Source organism: Ambystoma mexicanum, chromosome 11 (genome assembly GCF_040938575.1).
Source record: "Ambystoma mexicanum isolate Mex_15411 chromosome 11, UKY_AmexF1_1, whole genome shotgun sequence".
In the NCBI taxonomy this organism is placed as follows: domain Eukaryota; kingdom Metazoa; phylum Chordata; class Amphibia; order Caudata; family Ambystomatidae; genus Ambystoma; species Ambystoma mexicanum.
In genome coordinates this window covers 836,225,620-836,244,146 of record NC_090934.1, presented here as the reverse complement: position 1 = coordinate 836,244,146, position 18,527 = coordinate 836,225,620, and the positions used below count along the sequence as shown (strand labels likewise).

At 45.9% G+C, this 18,527-nt stretch overlaps 1 protein-coding gene across 2 annotated transcripts in view; it reads left to right on the top strand.

The window, feature by feature from the left end:
* Positions 1–18,527, top strand: part of HPS5 (HPS5 biogenesis of lysosomal organelles complex 2 subunit 2) — a 1,306,927-nt gene that overhangs the window by 703,357 nt on the left and 585,043 nt on the right. For both annotated transcript variants that reach the window (XM_069623788.1, XM_069623787.1), the window contains exon 12: positions 397–556. In XM_069623788.1, the coding sequence (XP_069479889.1) occupies positions 397–556 (160 nt within the window). The remainder of the gene's footprint in view (positions 1–396; positions 557–18,527) is intronic.

Below are 18,527 nucleotides of genomic sequence, written 5' to 3'. Positions count from 1 at the left end.
AGGGGAATTTTAAAGAGAATGGAGAGTATTTATAGACAATTTGTACACTTTTTAAAAACTTATTGCGCCTTGTTTTCAAGTGTTTTAAAATAGATTTTATTAATCAATTAAAGCATTCATTTAGTTCCCTTCATCTGTTAGAAGTAAGATAATTTTAATAGAAAAATCAAAATCTAATTTTGCAAACCAGCTTGTTTATGTGCCACACAGCAAAAGGAGAAGTCAAGTCCGGGGCAGGAGGTTGCTGTGATGTCCCCATCTAGACAAGGGCTGCATTCATGGGTATTTTGAAAGATTTTAAGATAATATGGGAACCAGGACATATTTTAACATACATTGTATATGTTTTAAAGTTTGTGTGCATTATTGGTATGTGACTTCATGTTAATTTTTCAGGAAAGCTACAATGTTTTGGATTCCGGCATTTACAGAGTTATCAGTCGAAGATGCAGCCAATCAGATGAGGACTCTGGCTCCGTGCACAGCCAAACAATGTCAGATGATGAGCGGCTTAAAGATGCTTCATTGCACAATGAAGAAGACCAAGCAGAATTGGGTAAGGGAAAAACTAGAAAATCATACTAATGGTTTGTCAGTGCAAAACGTATTGGTGGCAAATGCTAGAAACCTTTCACTTACCTTCTGTAGCTTTCCTACCATTGAGTCAGCTTCTTGTCCTTTTTTACGAGGAAGGCAGGATAGTAAGAGTTGTGGGTACTGCAACTATAGCTGATCGTAATGATGTGAAATGTAGCCAAATTAATTCTACTTGTTTGATCTTTCCATGCTGCTGTCGAAAATGTCGACCTCCATTATGGCACGGCGCAGATCACTTGTCACCTGCACACCCCTCCAAACGCAGAAGTGTGCCGCCGCCGCCCCCACCTTTAAGTGGGTTGGAGCAGGCGCCGCAGGGTCCTTTTTTCTTTTCTTAAAACTTGTCCCCCTCTCTCCATCTAACAGAAGCTTGTAACAATAACTTCCCTTTTAATGTTTTTTCACAGAATTTCCTGGGTTTTTGTTAGTGCAACCTAACCATAACATCCCTTTAACAAAGTTTTTTCTGTGAATTTCATAGATTTTTGCTAGTGCACTTTTACTATGCTACAAGTCCCGTATATTGTACTCCACCCTCCCTACCCCCCATGTGGCATATATGGAGTCTGCGGATGTTAGGCAGAAACCTGTGCAGTTCCCTTACGGACCACTGCAAAAGGTTTAAGACTACAGGTGTTTGGCAGTAAACCCACTTGGTAGCAGTCTGTACCACACAGATTCACTTGGTAGCTGTGGCTGAGCAGTCAGACTTCCCTCAAGAAGAGTTAGGCAGTATATAGAGTATACACAATAGTTACAGAGACACAGTAGGACAAGCAAACACTGACCAGAGCTTTGGTGTAAAAGTATATAATTATTTATTTAAAGAGACACTTGTAATTTACACTAGCAAAAAGAGGTAAGTAAATTCAGCACACCGTCACTATCATATATATATATATATATATATACAACCCTAATTACTTATTAGACAAGTCTTAGTGAGAAACGCCACTTATTTTCAGACAGAGGTGAGCGCTTAACTTAAGATGGCACTATAATAAGTTATAAAAAAGGGGGGGAGAAAGGCAGAGTTATGGAAGCACACAAGTTTCAATACTTTTAAAAGAACCACAGTAAGGCAGGATAGGCAGAGTTCTACTGGAGAGCAAGGAAGTCAATTGCAAGGCCCACTCTTGGTGAGAGCAAGCAGAAGGGGTCCAGGTTTACACAGTGGGGTTATGCCCAAAGAGTCTTGTAGATAGTTCGCACAAAAAGGATGAAATTAAAGTCAGGAAAAGTTAGCTAGGTTGTCCCAGGCCAACCCAGGTTATAAAATCGAGGCTCTACTGTCGCCCGAACGATCTGTCGCAAGGGAAGCCAGGCGGGACACAGTATCTTAAGTGTGAAGGAAGCTCCAGCAGGGGCAGTTGTTCCAGGCAGCGGGTGCAAGTCAGTGTTTCGTCCAGAGGAAGAGGAGTCCTCGCCGTGGAGGAAAGATGAAGGTCGTTGCACTGCCAGGGAAGAAACCAGCCACGGAGTTCTTCGGTTAAAAGGTACTACCCTTCTCTTTGCGATAGTGTTAAACCGTGGTATTCCGGTTGCCGGGGTGCTTGGCACGGGCAAGGCGGCCACGAGATGCTCCAGGAAGGTGAAAAGAAGGCAAAACTGGTTATCCCCACCAGTCAAAGGAAGAAGACTCTCCGGACTGGAGATCTCCTCTGTCGTCTGGAAAAGTGGTGAGACGGTTCAGCAGGGCTCCACCGGTGGTGTCGTCGTTGCAGGTCGGCTCAGCTTCTCCCTCCTCGGATTCTTAGGTCCTGTGGCCACTTCTGAAGTTCCAGTCCCCAAAGCCCTGCTTTTATGCAGCAAATCCCCATTCATTCAGCCTAGCTGTCAATCAAACATGCTAAGTGGTGAGCCGGCCGGCTCACCACTTGGGCCAATCACACAAGAGTGCGACTTGAGTTACCAAGGTAACTCAGTCCAGGATGCCTAAACCCCCTCCCATACCCCCTGTTGTACCCAGACAGAGTGGCACCACTTTTGGAGGCTTCTGTGGAGAAGCCTGCCAAAAAGTGGAACAAAGGTCTCGACTTGGGTTGGAGTCACAGAAGAGAACACAAACGCCATTTTAGAATCGAGTTCTGGCAAAAAATACCAACCGGTGAATTAATATTAATAAAAAAAACAGGCTGCTGTGGTCACACCTTATTACTGCGCCAGAAAAAAAATTATGCTGGAGACTAAGTCCAATTGCTGTTGTGTGATAAGGAAGTTTAATTGATCTGCCCTATGGATGCATCAATTAAACTTATCACACAACAGCAATTAGTCTCCAGCATAATTTTGATCTGCCCTATGGATGCATCAATTAAACTTATCACACAACAGCAATTGGACTTAGTCTCCAGCATCATTTTTTTTCTGGCGCAGTAATCAGGTGTGACCACAGCAGCCTGGTTTCCTAATTAAACAAACGGAGTTGAGGAACTCGAAGTCTCCGTTCTATGGCACACCAATGCGACAGTGCAAATTTTTGCATTTAATCAGGTCGCGGGGGTTCTAAGTGATATCAACCCAAAAGGTCCTTCAAAATCTGTCTAATATTAATTAAATAAACCGGCGGTATGTTCGAGGCTATAGGAATTAAATAATTAAAGTTTGTAGCCTCGAACAATGGGAAAATCCCATAGAGATATATTTGCGGTTGAATATAAAAAGTAGTATCCACTGCCACCAGCCAAAACTCGATCAGGGGGGACAGAGACGTGCCCCCTCGAACAACAGACCCCGGGGCAATCGAATTGCCCCGACCAGTACGTCCACAATATGATGGTTTGCACTGGTTTCTGTTCATAATTTGGGACTAGTAAAGCCAATGGTGACTTTACATGCCCTGGGAGACAGTAGTCAGTCCCAGGGTATGGAGTCTATGTTGGGGGGTCGCTACGACACCCCTGGGTTACGGCACGGAGGTTGCTGTGTAACCCACATAAAAAACACATGAGACCCTATGGAGTAAAATACCCCATAGCCCATAAAACACATGGAAAGATAAAGGAACACCTCAAATCATGTCTAAGAGTTGGAGTAAAAAGAGTCTCACTCTTAGCAGGATAAAAAATAAACCCCAAAAATCCAGCAAAGCTGCTGGGGGACGCACTAGGTTTGGGAAATTAGCCTTTACAGAGAATTCTCCCTAACAGCGGACAGCACGGTAATCTGCGCACATCCAGCTGCATTTGCAATGCTCAAAATCACAGGGGAGACCCAAAAAAGATATGCCCATCAACCAACAAACATATGTACCTAAAATCACAACTAATGTTGCAACATTGTACAAATACTCTCATTTAAAAATACTATTTTTTATGCAAGACGCATTGCAATGGAATGCACCTATGACAAACCATAACTGTACACTTCATATAATCTCCTCAGTACAACTCTAGATACAGATTAAGAAACAGCAGGTGCTTACTGGACAAGATATTCTCACTAAATAGTAAGTGTATTGTTTTTATTTCTCTTTTATTAGCTTTCATTAAGACATAAGCCCTTTTATTTTTCTGTCAGAAATGGTAAGCACACTAGAATGGTTTGAAAAGAACTTCCCAAGAGATGAAATGAGCAATGATAACATCTCCAATGGTATGCAGTACATATTTTACTGTCAACAAATAATGTACTTTGTACACACTGTACTAAATAATTTCTATTTCTCTTACAGTAGATAGATAGTGTTCATGATGAAAGCACGCACCAGTTTTATCATTTACAGTTCCTAAAATCAGAAAGAGAAGTCTTATCCCCTAATGTAAATACTCAAATCAAGAACAAAATTGGATAAACTAAGTAATGATGAACTTGAAATGAACATGTACAATAGGTCAAAAACCACCTGATTAAAAATGTTCCTTATCACTGTCCTACTTGCACCTGTACCCCTTGTCCCCAGCAATCATCCCCATCCAATTCTGAACATTTTAAACAAAGGCGATTTGATGAAACCTCAATCCCTTCCTTCCCTCATGATTATTCTACACAAATGCCTAATTCTCCCATTTTTCATTCCCATTCGATACCCCATCCCTTTCTCAAATAAATATATTTTTATACTGCAAATGTTTTGTTTATTGTTGTGTGGTATTCCCTTGTTTTTTTTAAAACTCCCATTATAGTCTGCGGACCATGTGACTGCCTGGGGTGTCTGCACTCAGAATGGAGATGCCACCAGACAGGCACGATGTCCAGACATGTCCGGTTTCGCATGATGCACTTTTAATTAGTCTGCGGACACCACGCATGGCCTACGAACACCAGGCGCATGTGCCTTGCATTTCCCACCTAGAGGATGTCCGGGGATGCCCGTCAGGGGTCGCAGACGTGCAGCGTGACGGCGGTGTTCGTGGACAGTTTAAAAGTATATTTCCAGCCAATCTAGGGTGTTTCAAGCAGAAACTGTACCGGTACACAGCTCCCAGACCCATTCTAGGTTAATCTGGCAACTTTTTACGACTCTCAAGGCCTTTGTGCGACCCGGTAGTTCGCGGACAGTACGACTGTCTGCAGACTGTTCCTTTAAAGAGACCCACCCATTACTTTTCCTCATTATCAGAGGAGAGCATCTTGCAGAACTTTAAATGTGAACAGTGGACAGCATCATGGCATCTGCTATGGCCACTTCTGCTCCCCAACCCCTCCTCCCCCACCATATCCATCACCATCTGGAGTGCCTGGACAGAGGAACAGGTGCAATGATGTAGTGCAGGATCAAGAGGAAGACGAAAAACCCGTAGTGAATCCTAGTTGTGGCAGTTCTTTAAGACCATGGGTGGGGTCCCAAAGGCAAAGGCTGCCCTTGTTGAATGCATTGAGTGTGGGGGTGAAACTCTGTCACGGACAACAGGGGCACTACTCCTTCGGGACCACATCAGTGCGCCACCATGTCAGTTCTAACCACCCGGTTGCACTGAGAAAGGCTGTTCCTTTCTCAGGGAGGAGCAGGCTATCTTCCTCTGCGCCGTCTTCTTTCCCCGCTCCTGCCAGCACACAGAGGATCCCACCGACCGCATTGCAGGCCATACGGAATGCTAGAGTATGCTCATGTACTGCAACACACCACTCTGCAGGGGGGGGAACAGTTTTGCAGTGCTTTTGAGGCAGTTTTCAAAGAGCACGAGAAACAGTGCCCCCTACCTTAAATTTAAGGCATGCCCAACATCTTCCCCTTTCCACCTGCCCCTCCATCTCTGTGGTTGGAGCCCCTTCCCCTCCCCACCTTAACTTCACTCTCCTGCAAAAAAAACACTGAAAAAGCCAAAAATAAATAGAAAAACAGAAGAAACTGTCAGAACACTCTGGTCCTAGGCGCAGGAGCGACGCAGTACCAACCACCCCCACTATGGTCGTGGAGCCTGCAAGTCGAAGCTTACGCAGACTACCCGGACCAGAGCAGGGAAGGAGGGTTAGGGTCTCGTTGATTGGATAGGTTGGGGGATTTTAGGGAAACCGGATTGAGGTTTGGGTAGAGGTTGTGGATAGGACGGGGAATGGAAGGGTTGATTGTTGCACACTTTAGATTGTACTTGGTACCAAGTAGTTATTTGCACACCACCTCCACATAGTCAGACTTAGGCCCCCTCACTGCTCAATAACGTACAAGTCTAACCATGCACCTAATTCTGTCCACAACTAATTAGCATTTCTTGGCATGCAAACTTAGCTCTGGGTTTCAGTGTCCTGTCCATGATGAAGCCGTCAAGTCTTGTGGCAGGTCCGTAGTGTTCAGTGCTGGTCCAAGAAGCTAAAAGAAATAACACAAGTTAGGGTGTTGCCTCTGCATTCCCATAACCTTCTCATTCATTCCTCACACGCACAAACACACAACATTCTAGCTGCCACCCGGGCTCAAATCACGGGCTTTAGAGTGTGCCAAAGTTTTGCCACTCTTTGGGGCTTTTCCACTTGTTCCTGATGTGGAAAGAATGCCAGTGTTAATTCCCACAGGGGTCTTCCTTCAGACCGCCGCGGTAACTTTTGCCCATGTGTTTTCGCCTCCCGTGCGCCGAGTTTTCCCTGGTCCCAGGAGGCGAGAACACACGGTACGGTTCAGTTCCCCACTACGAATGCAAGCGCGGATTAGCGACGCGCCTAGGACACGCCCACTTATCTTTCCTGTAGGCGCAGGGGCTAGGAATTTTGCGGGCTAAGGCCCCCTGCGCTTCTCCCCGATCCCTCTGATTCCCCAAGATGGGTTAAAGACTTATCTTGCAGGAGCGAGGGGCCGAACTGCTTTTCCGGCGGGGCGGGGCCCCTCGCGACTGATTCTGGAGGAGCTGGGCTTTGCACGTCCTCTCCTTCCGAAGTCTCAAGCGCAAGCCCCGTGCCTCGGGGCTTGCGCATGCGCGTTGATGTGCCACACCCTGCTGGACTCCTGATTGGCCCGTGGCGCCCCCGAGCATGCTGGGAGTTGTAGGCAGGAGACTGCTTCTGCTGGGAGCTGTAGTTTTTGAAGGCTGCCTTTCTGCAAAAGGGGCACAGCAGCCTTTTAAATGGATGCAGCTTTCTGGATCCAACTTGTACGTGCATCACAGCCCCCACCATGCCCCTCTGCACCCCTTGTCTCGGCTTGGTCTTGGCTTTGGTCCTGACAGCACTCCCCCTCCCACGGAAGGTAGGCCCTCCGGGTTTATCTGGATAATTCTTATGGAAAGTGCGCAACAATCTTGGAGCATGAACGTGATGTGAGGGCTCCCACGAGCGCTCTTCAGGTCCATACCCCACCCACTCCACTAAATAATACAATTGGCCGTTCGTGCTCTTTTTGGAGTTCAAAATTGCACGTACCTCATATTCAGGTTCCCCGTGAACAATTATCGGGGGGGTTTTTTTAACGGGAGTTCCATGCGGGACAGGTTTTAGCAGGGACGTGTGGAATGTGGGATGAATTTTCATTTGGGAGGGTAATTCCAATCGAATTGCAACTGGATTCACGATCTGTACAATTGGGAATGGGCCTAAGTAGCGGGGCTGTAATTTCCGGGGACCATCCAATCGAATATTGCGGGTGGAAAGCCACACCTTGTCACCCACACGATAGGGAGGACTGGCACGGTGGTTTTTGTCTGCATAATACTTATAAGAGTTTTTTGCTCTAACGAGATTACCTTGTACCTCCTTCCAAACTTGCTCAATTTCTATCCACTGTCCCGCTAGTGTGGGCAATTCCACTTCTAAGGACGGGACAGCTACGGGAAGAATACGTGGATGTCGTCCATAAAGACAGTAAAAGGGAGTCTTTTTGGTGGACGTGTGTAAGGCATTATTGTAGGCTAGTTCAGCTAACCAAGTATGCTGGACCCAAGTGGTTTCCCTGCTTGCAGCAAAGCAACGCAAGTATTGCTCGAGCCCTTGATTTACACGCTCGGTTTGGCCGTCCGTCTCGGGATGATACCCGGATGACAAATGGACTTCCATCCCAACGATCCTACAAAATTCACGCCAAAATCGTGAAATGAATTGTGGGCCTCTGTCGGTGATAACATGGTGTGGAAGCCCGTGTAGGTGAATGACGTTTTGCAGGAAGAGTTCTGCAATTGCACTAGCGGTTGGGACTCCCTTGCAAGGAATAAAATGGGCCATTTTTGAAAAGATATCTACTACAACCAATATTGACGTGTAACCCTGTATCGGCGGGAGATCCACAATGAGGTCCATGGTTACAGTATGCCATGGTACGTCTGGAGTTGGTAAAGGACGCAGAAGGCCTTTTTGAGCTGATTAAAACCCTGTTCGGCTGAGGCATCCCAAACAAACGGGCAACCCTTACGAAGAAGCTTCGTGATTGGAGTAACCAATGCTGAAAAATTCTTAACAAAGAGTCTGTAAAAATTTGCAAATCCTAGAAAGGATTGTATATCCTTCACATTAGCAGGGGGTGCCCAATCTACAATTGCCTGCACCTTTTTGGTATCCATTTGAACGCCGGTTGGGGTTAGGAAATAACCTAAGAACTCCACAGTGGTACGATGAAACTCGCACTTTTCTAACTTTGCGTAGAGATGATGTTCTCGCAATCTTTGCAACACCGCACGAACATGTCGGACATGTTCCTGGAGACTACTGGAATAGATGAGGATGTCGTCAATGTACACAACAGCACATACATCTAAATATTCTCGAAGTACCTCATCCAGGAAATGTTGAAAGGCGGCGGGGGCGTTACAGAGGCCGAATGGCATGACCTGATATTCATACAATCCGAACTTGGTTCGGAAGGCGGTCTTCCACTCGTCTCCTTCACGCACCCGTACCAAGTGGTATGCGCCTCGAAGGTCCAACTTGGTATAGATGACCGCATCCCTGACTTGGTCAAGAAGTACTGGGATTAAAGGGAGCGGATAACGGTTTTTAATGGTTATCCGGTTCACTCCGCGGTAATCAATACAAGTCCGGAGCTCCCCAGACTTCTTCGGTACGAAGAACAGAGGTGACGAAACCGGAGAATTAGAGTGCCGAATAAAACCACTCTTGAGGTTTGATGCTATGTATTCCCGGAGGTGGTCATTCTCAGCCTCGGTCAAAGCGTAGATGCGGCTGCATGGCAATACCGCTCCTGGCTCCAGGTCTATCCGGCAATCGAAGGGCCGGTGTGGAGGTAAAGACTCAGCAGCCTGTTTATTAAACACATCCGCAAAGTCGGCATACTCTTGGGGCAGATCTTCAGGACGTACCTCTGGTGGACTGTTAGCAATGCAGATGGAGCGTATGTCCGGCAAAGCCTTTTTTAAGCAATGTTCTTTGCAATATGGAGAATTCAGGTCTATCGATCCTGAGGTCCATTGAATGTGAGGGTCATGCTTCTTTAACCATGGCAAACCCAGGATAAGCCCAAATTGCGGGGCGGCAATAATGTCAAAGGCAATCTTTTCTGTATGCCCATCTCCACACCGAAGGATTATAACACAGGTACTATGGGTAACGGGACCTGAACTAAGGGGGGTACCGTCAACTGCATGTACCAGTTCTGAAGTAGGTTTACATTGCACCGGAATTCCTAAAGTACCCACAAACTGGGCATCGATGAAATTACCAGTTGCACCCGAGTCAATTAGCAGTGTAACCTGTTTCCTCTTTGTCAAGAACTCTAAGCAACCCTTCTGAGTGATATAGGGGCCATGATTCGAATAGCCTGCAACTGGGGCCCTGCTGACTAGGCTCGGCCGGGTGACCCCCACTACCGACGAGCCAAGGCGTTTCCCTGGGTTTTTGGTTTGGCGGGGCATTCGCGAACGAAATGCCCAGCCTTACCGCAATACATACAGACCCCGTCTTTTCTTCTCTGCTCTTTCTCTTCTTTTGTTAGGGGGCCCCGGATGGAGCCGATTTGCATCGGCTCATCCTCCTCAGATTTGTCCACCGTCCCACGAGATCCTTTAAACTGGTCTAACCGTGGTACAGGACGAGATTCTCCTCTTCTCTTGTCGCCTCGCCTTTCCGCCAAGCGGTGGTCAAGACGCAAGGCTAAGTTGATCATATCCGAACACTCTCTTGGCTGTGGATCAACCTGAGCTATAAGATCTTTTAACTCGTCTTTTAACCCCTGATAAAATAGGGACATCCTCTTTTCTCTGGGCCATTCGGCTTCTGCTACTAGCCGGTTGAACTGCGTGACATAAGTCACCAGTTCCCTATTGCCTTGCCTTAAACTCAGCAGTTCCCGATCCTTGCAGAGGGTGGCTGCCTGTCGATTAAAGATCTTCTCAAATTCCCCTAGAAACTCATCCCAGTCATACAGGACAGCATCGTCCTTTTGAACCAAAGGATTCGCCCAAGAGGCGGCGTCCCCTGTAAGGTACGATATCACGAAGGCTGTACGTGCTTGAGCAGACCGAAAGGCTGATGCCTTGGTGAGAAAGTGGAGACGACACTGGGTCAAAAACGTAGAGAATCTTTGCGGATCCCCTGCATATCGCTCTGGAGGTGCAAGGGGAACTATGGCTTCCGGGGTTACATGTACCTGTACCGGGGTAGACGGTTGACCAGGTAAGGGCGATGCTTGGGCAGCTAGATTCCGCACCTGCGCGGACAAAGTTGCATATTCTTGCCTGGATGCGGCTAACTCCCCTTGCAAATCCTGCAAGGCTTTAGCAATCTCTTCCATGACTTGTTGTGAGGGTTGGCTGTGCCGCTCAGGCGCCTGGAAAATACGTGGGCTTGCGCTTCTGTCAGAACACTCTGGTCCTAGGCGCAGGAGCGACGCAGTACCAACCACCCCCACTATGGTCGTGGAGCCTGCAAGTCGAAGCTTACGCAGACTACCCGGACCAGAGCAGGGAAGGAGGGTTAGGGTCTCGTTGATTGGATAGGTTGGGGGATTTTAGGGAAACGGGATTGAGGTTTGGGTAGAGGTTGTGGATAGGACGGGGAATGGAAGGGTTGATTGTTGCACACTTTAGATTGTACTTGGTACCAAGTAGTTATTTGCACACCACCTCCACATAGTCAGACTTAGGCCCCCTCACTGCTCAATAACGTACAAGTCTAACCATGCACCTAATTCTGTCCACAACTAATTAGCATTTCTTGGCATGCAAACTTAGCTCTGGGTTTCAGTGTCCTGTCCATGATGAAGCCGTCAAGTCTTGTGGCAGGTCCGTAGTGTTCAGTGCTGGTCCAAGAAGCTAAAAGAAATAACACAAGTTAGGGTGTTGCCTCTGCATTCCCATAACCTTCTCATTCATTCCTCACACGCACAAACACACAACATTCTAGCTGCCACCCGGGCTCAAATCACGGGTTTTAGAGTGTGCCAAAGTTTTGCCACTCTTTGGGGCTTTTCCACTTGTTCCTGATGTGGAAAGAATGCCAGTGTTAATTACCACAGGGGTCTTCCTTCAGACCGCCGCGGTAACTTTTGCCCATGTGTTTTCGCCTCCCGTGCGCCGAGTTTTCCCTGGTCCCAGGAGGCGAGAACACACGGTACGGTTCAGTTCCCCACTACGAATGCAAGCGCGGATTAGCGACGCGCCTAGGACACGCCCACTTATCTTTCCTGTAGGCGCAGGGGCTAGGAATTTTGCGGGCTAAGGCCCCCTGCGCTTCTCCCCCGATCCCTCTGATTCCCCAAGATGGGTTAAAGACTTATCTTGCAGGAGCGAGGGGCCGAACTGCTTTTCCGGCGGGGCGGGGCCCCTCGCGACTGATTCTGGAGGAGCTGGGCTTTGCACGTCCTCTCCTTCCGAAGTCTCAAGCGCAAGCCCCGTGCCTCGGGGCTTGCGCATGCGCGTTGATGTGCCACACCCTGCTGGACTCCTGATTGGCCCGTGGCGCCCCCGAGCATGCTGGGAGTTGTAGGCAGGAGACTGCTTCTGCTGGGAGCTGTAGTTTTTGAAGGCTGCCTTTCTGCAAAAGGGGCACAGCAGCCTTTTAAATGGATGCAGCTTTCTGGATCCAACTTGTACGTGCATCACAGCCCCCACCATGCCCCTCTGCACCCCTTGTCTCGGCTTGGTCTTGGCTTTGGTCCTGACAGAAACACAAGAAAAAAACGGTTCCTGTAGGAGCCACCTTTCACAGTTAAAAAAATAGAAGTGAGAAAAACATCACAGGCCCCTGTGCAGCCTGCATAGTCCGCGGACATGTAAACAATTCAGGGTGTGGGACAATTGAAATCATTTTAATTGTTTTGTATTAAAAAAGGGTGGCTCTTAAAAGAACCGTTTTGTGTTTTTCAATTTTATATTTCTTTTTTATGTTTGGTTTTACAAACTGAACTAAGAAAACATTTCACTAATTTTCATTTTCTTCTCACTTTCACAAAAACTGCTTCAAAGCATTTTGAATGTATTCCACAAAAATCTGATTACTCACATCAGTTAGATGGACTCCATCTTGCCGAAAGATGTTGCTTCTATCAAATTTAGTATTCTCATTGTGAACAAAAGCACACACAGCTTTATTGTCTGGAATGCATCCACATCTGTCACTGCGCAATATGTGAAAAAATTATTTTGCAATTAGGGAACATTTTCTTCAACTTTCCCAATGTCTCCTTCATTGCAAACCGCATTGGGATTTCCGTCACGTTCCCCAAACTGTTCCCACCACAATGAATGATGATAATGTCCGGATTCTTCAATTGAACCATATTTGCACAAAATGGGAGCAAGTCCACCCACTTCATGCCACACACTCCATACCAGAACACTTCTAATTCAGGGAATCCAGGATTTGTGGCTATTCCACAATGCTCAGCATACACCTTCACCCAGTGGACCCAAGAGTCCCCCAACATTCAAACACTCTACCTGCTGAAAGACATTGCATTGGCCATTTTCAATCCTCTGACAATTCCTACTAACAGAACTCCTGCTACCATCTCTTCCTGTACACCACACCCAGGAAACCTGATTGGGTGATTTCCCTGAAGTCTGCGGACATCCACAACTGTCCGGGGTCTCTGCAGTCCCCTTTCCATGGCAGGCATCCACAAAAGACCCAGGTGTGGCATGTGCTGTCCGCAGACTACCGCAGTGTCAGCGGACCCTCTTACAGACGGGCAGCCCTTCTACCCTTTCCACTTCCATGTTGTCAACACTCCCTCATTGGCTGCTTTCAAAGAGTCACACATCCATCCGCCAATCACATCCAAAACCTCTACACCTAACCCTGTCATCTCACTTCAATACTTCAGATGTACACTTGAACTCTCAGAGTACATATCTCCTCTTAATGAAAGACATCCAAATCAAAAACTACTGTGCAACTGCCCAAGATTCTCTTCATTCTCATCATAGTATTGATCCACCTCCTCTAGGGTTTCAATCTCCTCAGAGTCTGTATTTGGATCATAGAGATCAATTTGGAATGGGTCTTGTTGAGGGGTAACTAGAAGGGTGTCTGAAAGTGGCCTTTTTGCTGGGGGTTGTGAAGACATGGCGCCACTAGTGGGTGGCGTGATTTGGAAGCTCTGCATAGCCTGGGGATTTTTCTCAAAAATATTTGCCGTGAATGTCATGCATCTCATCACTCTGTCAATGTCTTCAGTGGTCCATTGAGAGGAACCTGGTATAGTCACAGGAGTGTGTGGTATTATTGGAGTAGGCTGCCCCTTGTTTTTCATGGCTGCTGCTATAGTATCCTCTCCTTGGGAAACACTCTCTTTCTCCTTATGTTGTGTACTTATCTTCTCCCTATGAGAATGGTGACTTTTTGAAGAGTGTTTTTTGGAGTCTCCGGGACATGCTTTTGCACCAGATGGGCTATTTTCGATGTATTGTGCTTTTTGCCATTTTCAATGTTAATGAGTGTCAAATTTCTGCAGACGGGAGGTCCGAAGCTGCGCCTCCCGACATTCGCCGTTCGGCTGCTGTATTGGACATGTCATCAGCGTCGTCTTTGTCTCGCGACTTTAGGGGCCGGTCGTGTGGCGATCGTGATCTCGAGTGCCCAGAGGACAGGGAACTAGTGGACCTACCCCTTGACGCTGTGCGTGGCTGTGTAGACGATGTTGTCGTCGACTCTTGGCCTTTAGGTATGTGCTTTGTGTGGGCTGTCTTGTTTGTGCTACTGCCCCGGGTGTCGTCCCTGTAACAGCGCCGCCAGCCTGTCTGGGGGGGTTGGGGATAGCACCTGGGAATCGGTAGGTTCCCTATCGCCTTCGTCATCCGAAAAGACGCTGATGCTGCCGTCGCTAGATGCACCCTCCACTTCGATCTCGGCCTGCATGGCGTGGTGGGCCTGTTTGTTTTTTTGGTCCTTTAGGGTCTTTGGGTTGAAGAGCTGACTACATTGGCCCTCGTCGTGGTCCCTCTGGAGACAGAGGTTGCACACCCGATGCTCGTCTTTTCAGGGCAACTTTTTGTTGCAACTGGGGCAAAATTTAAATGGTGCGTTTTCCATAATTGGATGGAAGGGCAGCTAGGTGAAAATAGAGAGGGGAAAGGGGAATATGCATTCTCTTAGTGGCCTAAGAAATGTCCACTCCCCGCTCTCTATACTGTCTGGGCTGGGGCCCACTGCAGCCTTCCAAGGCCGAATGGATGTCGTCGAGTCAATTTCTTTGTCTGACAACGTTTGTCCTTTTCACCGCCGTCGAAGATGTTTCGAAGGTCGGTAATATAAAGGATAGAAAGAGTACTAGCTCTAATCACGTTATTAATTAATGGCGTTAGGCAAAACTCTGCATTATAGCGTCCGACGATGATGGTGAAAAAAACAATCTGAGGGACCTCAACGCGTGAACGTCCATGGGTACAGTGGACATCACACTAGGGATAGTATTACTGACACGCCCTGTCAACGTCCCTTTTTTCGAGCAACGAAAACAACAACTGTAATACTTTGCAGCTTCCACTAGATGTCGGCCTATGCATAGCATGTGAATCTAAGCAGATACTCACTGTAATCGTATTTCTGATGCTTGTAATGTATTATATATATATATATATATATATATATATATATATATATATAGTTCCTGCTAATTACCCTGTAATAAGCTTCTCAATAAGCATGTTCTCTTGTTTAACCACTCTAGAGAATGCCATGCAGTGTAACATTCCTCACCTGCTCACATGAAGCAGCAAACAATTAGAATGCTCTGCATTTCAAAATGATTATTTTTACAAGCATTTTGATGAAAGTAAAAAAAATGCATATGTGCATGTACAGCAGCACTGTGTCAATTTTCCATAAAATAAGGGAAAACCAGATAAAATAGACCTGTAGACCATTTTGAAGTGGCACTTTGTGTCTCACAGTTTAATATGTTGGCAGCACATGTATACATACCAACATCGCCCATTCCAATGTATAGGTGCTTCTTAAGTCTGTCTTTTTCCTCTACATTCTGTCACCTCCAATTGACCTTGCCCATTATAAAACTGAAAGTACAAGTCCCAGAATACAAAGAAAAAAACACGACTAAACTTCACAAATTGAAACTGTGACATGTACATCAACTAAACAAATGAATGAACGAGAACACTTAATATGTATGTTGAAGGCATTAAATCCACAGAACATGTTGGGGGATATTTATTACTTAGAATTAAAGGATATATTGTGACACTGTATACAATCATAGTAATATAATGATGTTAGATGCTGAAACTACTTTACCAATAAACAAATTTAAAAATAAAAAAATAAACATGAAATGCTGTGCTTTTCAAAATAATTTTTTTCAACCCTTTTTAAGAAAGTAAAAAAAATGCATATCTGCATTTCCAGCGACACCGTGTCACTTTTTCATGTAATTGGCACTCAGTGTGTGCCAGTTTAATATATTAATAGTGCATGTATACTTCCTAACATAACCCACAGGGCTTCTGAAAATGCACATACACATTTCTTACATTTCATGATAATGCTCCTATAAGCAACAATTTTTAACCATCCACCAATTTTATTAACTTTTTCCCCACCACTCCTCCTTCCATTGTAAATATGAAACTTGCTTCCTTACTTGGCCATTACCATATATCCCAACTAACTTTCTTTTACAATTACAGGAAAGAAACAAATTGCTGCAATCAACAACCGAAAAATTAATACCCTTTGCATTGATATTGCTATTTTATTTCTATTGCGCTCATACACAAGTGTTTCAGAGCGCGACAAGGCAAGGGAAGGGGAACAGGGGAGAACAAAAACAACGATCTTACTGGGCCCAATGACATTGAGAACGCGCAAGTGCAGGGTAGAGGGGGAGGGGGAGAAGTGCATGGAAGGGGGAACAAAAAGGAGAGTGCGGAGCGAGGAGGAAAAAACAAAAATAATAATAAATTAATAAATAAAAAAGTCAACAAACAATGGGAGTGCAGCCAGAAAATGGCAAGTGCTGGGTTTAAGGCAGCAGGCCGGGTAGGTCTGAAAGTGCAGGAAGAAAAGGGGAGGGCTGTATGGGTACAGATACAGGCCCCAGGGCAAGGGGTGGCCTGGAGGCAGTGCGTGAGGGTGGCAAGATGAGCAGGTACATGGGCCCGGAGGACAGAGGGGGGCCAGGTGCATGGTGCCGAGGGAGAGTAGAATCAGCAGGGGAGAGGAGGGGAGAAGGCAGAAGCAAAGGGGAAGGTCTTGAGGTGCTTCCGGAACCGGAGATGGTTCTCCTCAAGTTTTAGAGTGGCAGGGAGGCAGTTCCAGAGGGAGGCCCCAGCCGAAGACAGAGATCTACCCCCAGCTCATTTCTTTGAGAAACGACTGACCCTGAGGGAGTTAGATGTAGAGGAGCGGAGTGCTCGAGATGGGAAGTATTTGCAGAGGGATAGCTGAAGGTATGTTGGACCCAGGCCCCAGAAAGCCTTGTGGACAATACTGAATGTAATCCTTGCATCCACTGGGAGCCAATGGAGAGATTTCAGAGCTGGAGAGATACGTTCCCAGGGCTTGAGGCCAAGGACAAGTCTCGCAGTTCTGTTCTGGATAAGTTGCAAAGGGCGGAGAGTAGAGGCAGGTAGATTAAGAAAGAGGCTGTTGCAATGGTCCAACCTAGAGAGAACCAGAGCTTGGGAGACAGCGAGCCTCTGGGGGAATGAGATTAATGTACCAGGTATATGTTGTAACTATAGCAGCAAAGTTCCACTATATATATTACCCAGACAACTCTTTTCAAACCAACATTTCTTTCACTCTAGCCCAGTATATTCCACCAGTCACACTCGTATGATTCCCATCTACACACCACCATTGCAACACCCACTTTGTTCCTCAAAACAGCACAATCACCGTACAGATTTCATCTCGCCACCACTGCCTTCCTCATTAACCCAACACCATCAGACCTCGGTACACTCGTATGCTCACAACCTTCCCAACCACACCTAATATACCACCTCACAATCAAACAGCACTCTATTCATCTCTACAATCACACCCACACACCATACAAGCATATACATTGCACAACTTTCCAATGCAACCTTTCTCTTTTCCCAACAGACACAACAAAATGCCTACTAAACAGCATATCTGTCGAAAAGAAAGAAAAACTAGAGCAAATAAAACTAAAAGTACACCACACAGTCATCCACCTCTAAAACAATGTATAGAAAACCTTAAAACAAAAGAGCTAGTAGCCTCATTCAACAAAACTAAACTAACCACAACTAATGAAGGCAAGGCCCCTCCGTCAAAAATAAAAAGGAAAACATTATGTACAAAGAAAATCGCACCTTCTAACAAACCCAATCCTCTATCTACCAGTATGATCGTAGTCACAGTAAACCAATCAAAAATATTTTTACTAAACATTTTCCACCGTAGAGTTCTTCAGTCTTATAAAAACATCTGAAAAGTCACGATCCTCCCTTAAAAAGAGAGTAATCCTGCAAGCTCTAATCGACAGCGCTTTTCTACTGAAGAGGAAATTGTTTATATTGATTTAAAGCAGAATGAAACCACTAACTAAATTAATAAATTACAAGTACTTCTAAACATGCCTATTGTCAATATAGATACCTTTTCAAACTTCTGTGATGGTGAATGGGTGCAAAGAAGCAGCACAGAAGCATACCTCAATGAACAGCTTATAAACAAGAACAACAAAAAAACAATTGCCATAGACAATAGTGGTTGAGGGTATGAAATGGTGGATCAAACCATTATGGAAAAAGAAACCCTTATAGAAAAACATTCCCAACAAACATTTAACCAAATGCTCCTTTCACCCAAACAAACCATCGAGGGTACAAATGGACATGCAGCTCAATGTGTAATGTATGCCAACAATCCTTTAGATCTTTATGGCAATTCCTCAATCACTATGTAAAATTTAAAGACAAAAGTAAAATGAAAACTTGACAAACCATAGACTCCTGTCCAGTGCGCAGCCACACTGGTCTGCAAGGACATTCATTAACCTGCACTGTAGGAACTGCGTGCAAAACCACTTTCCACCACATCAAAATGTTAGCGACACACCATTCCACTATACGGAATCTTGTACATCGACTATACTATGCAAAAAGTCCTGCTTTAGAACT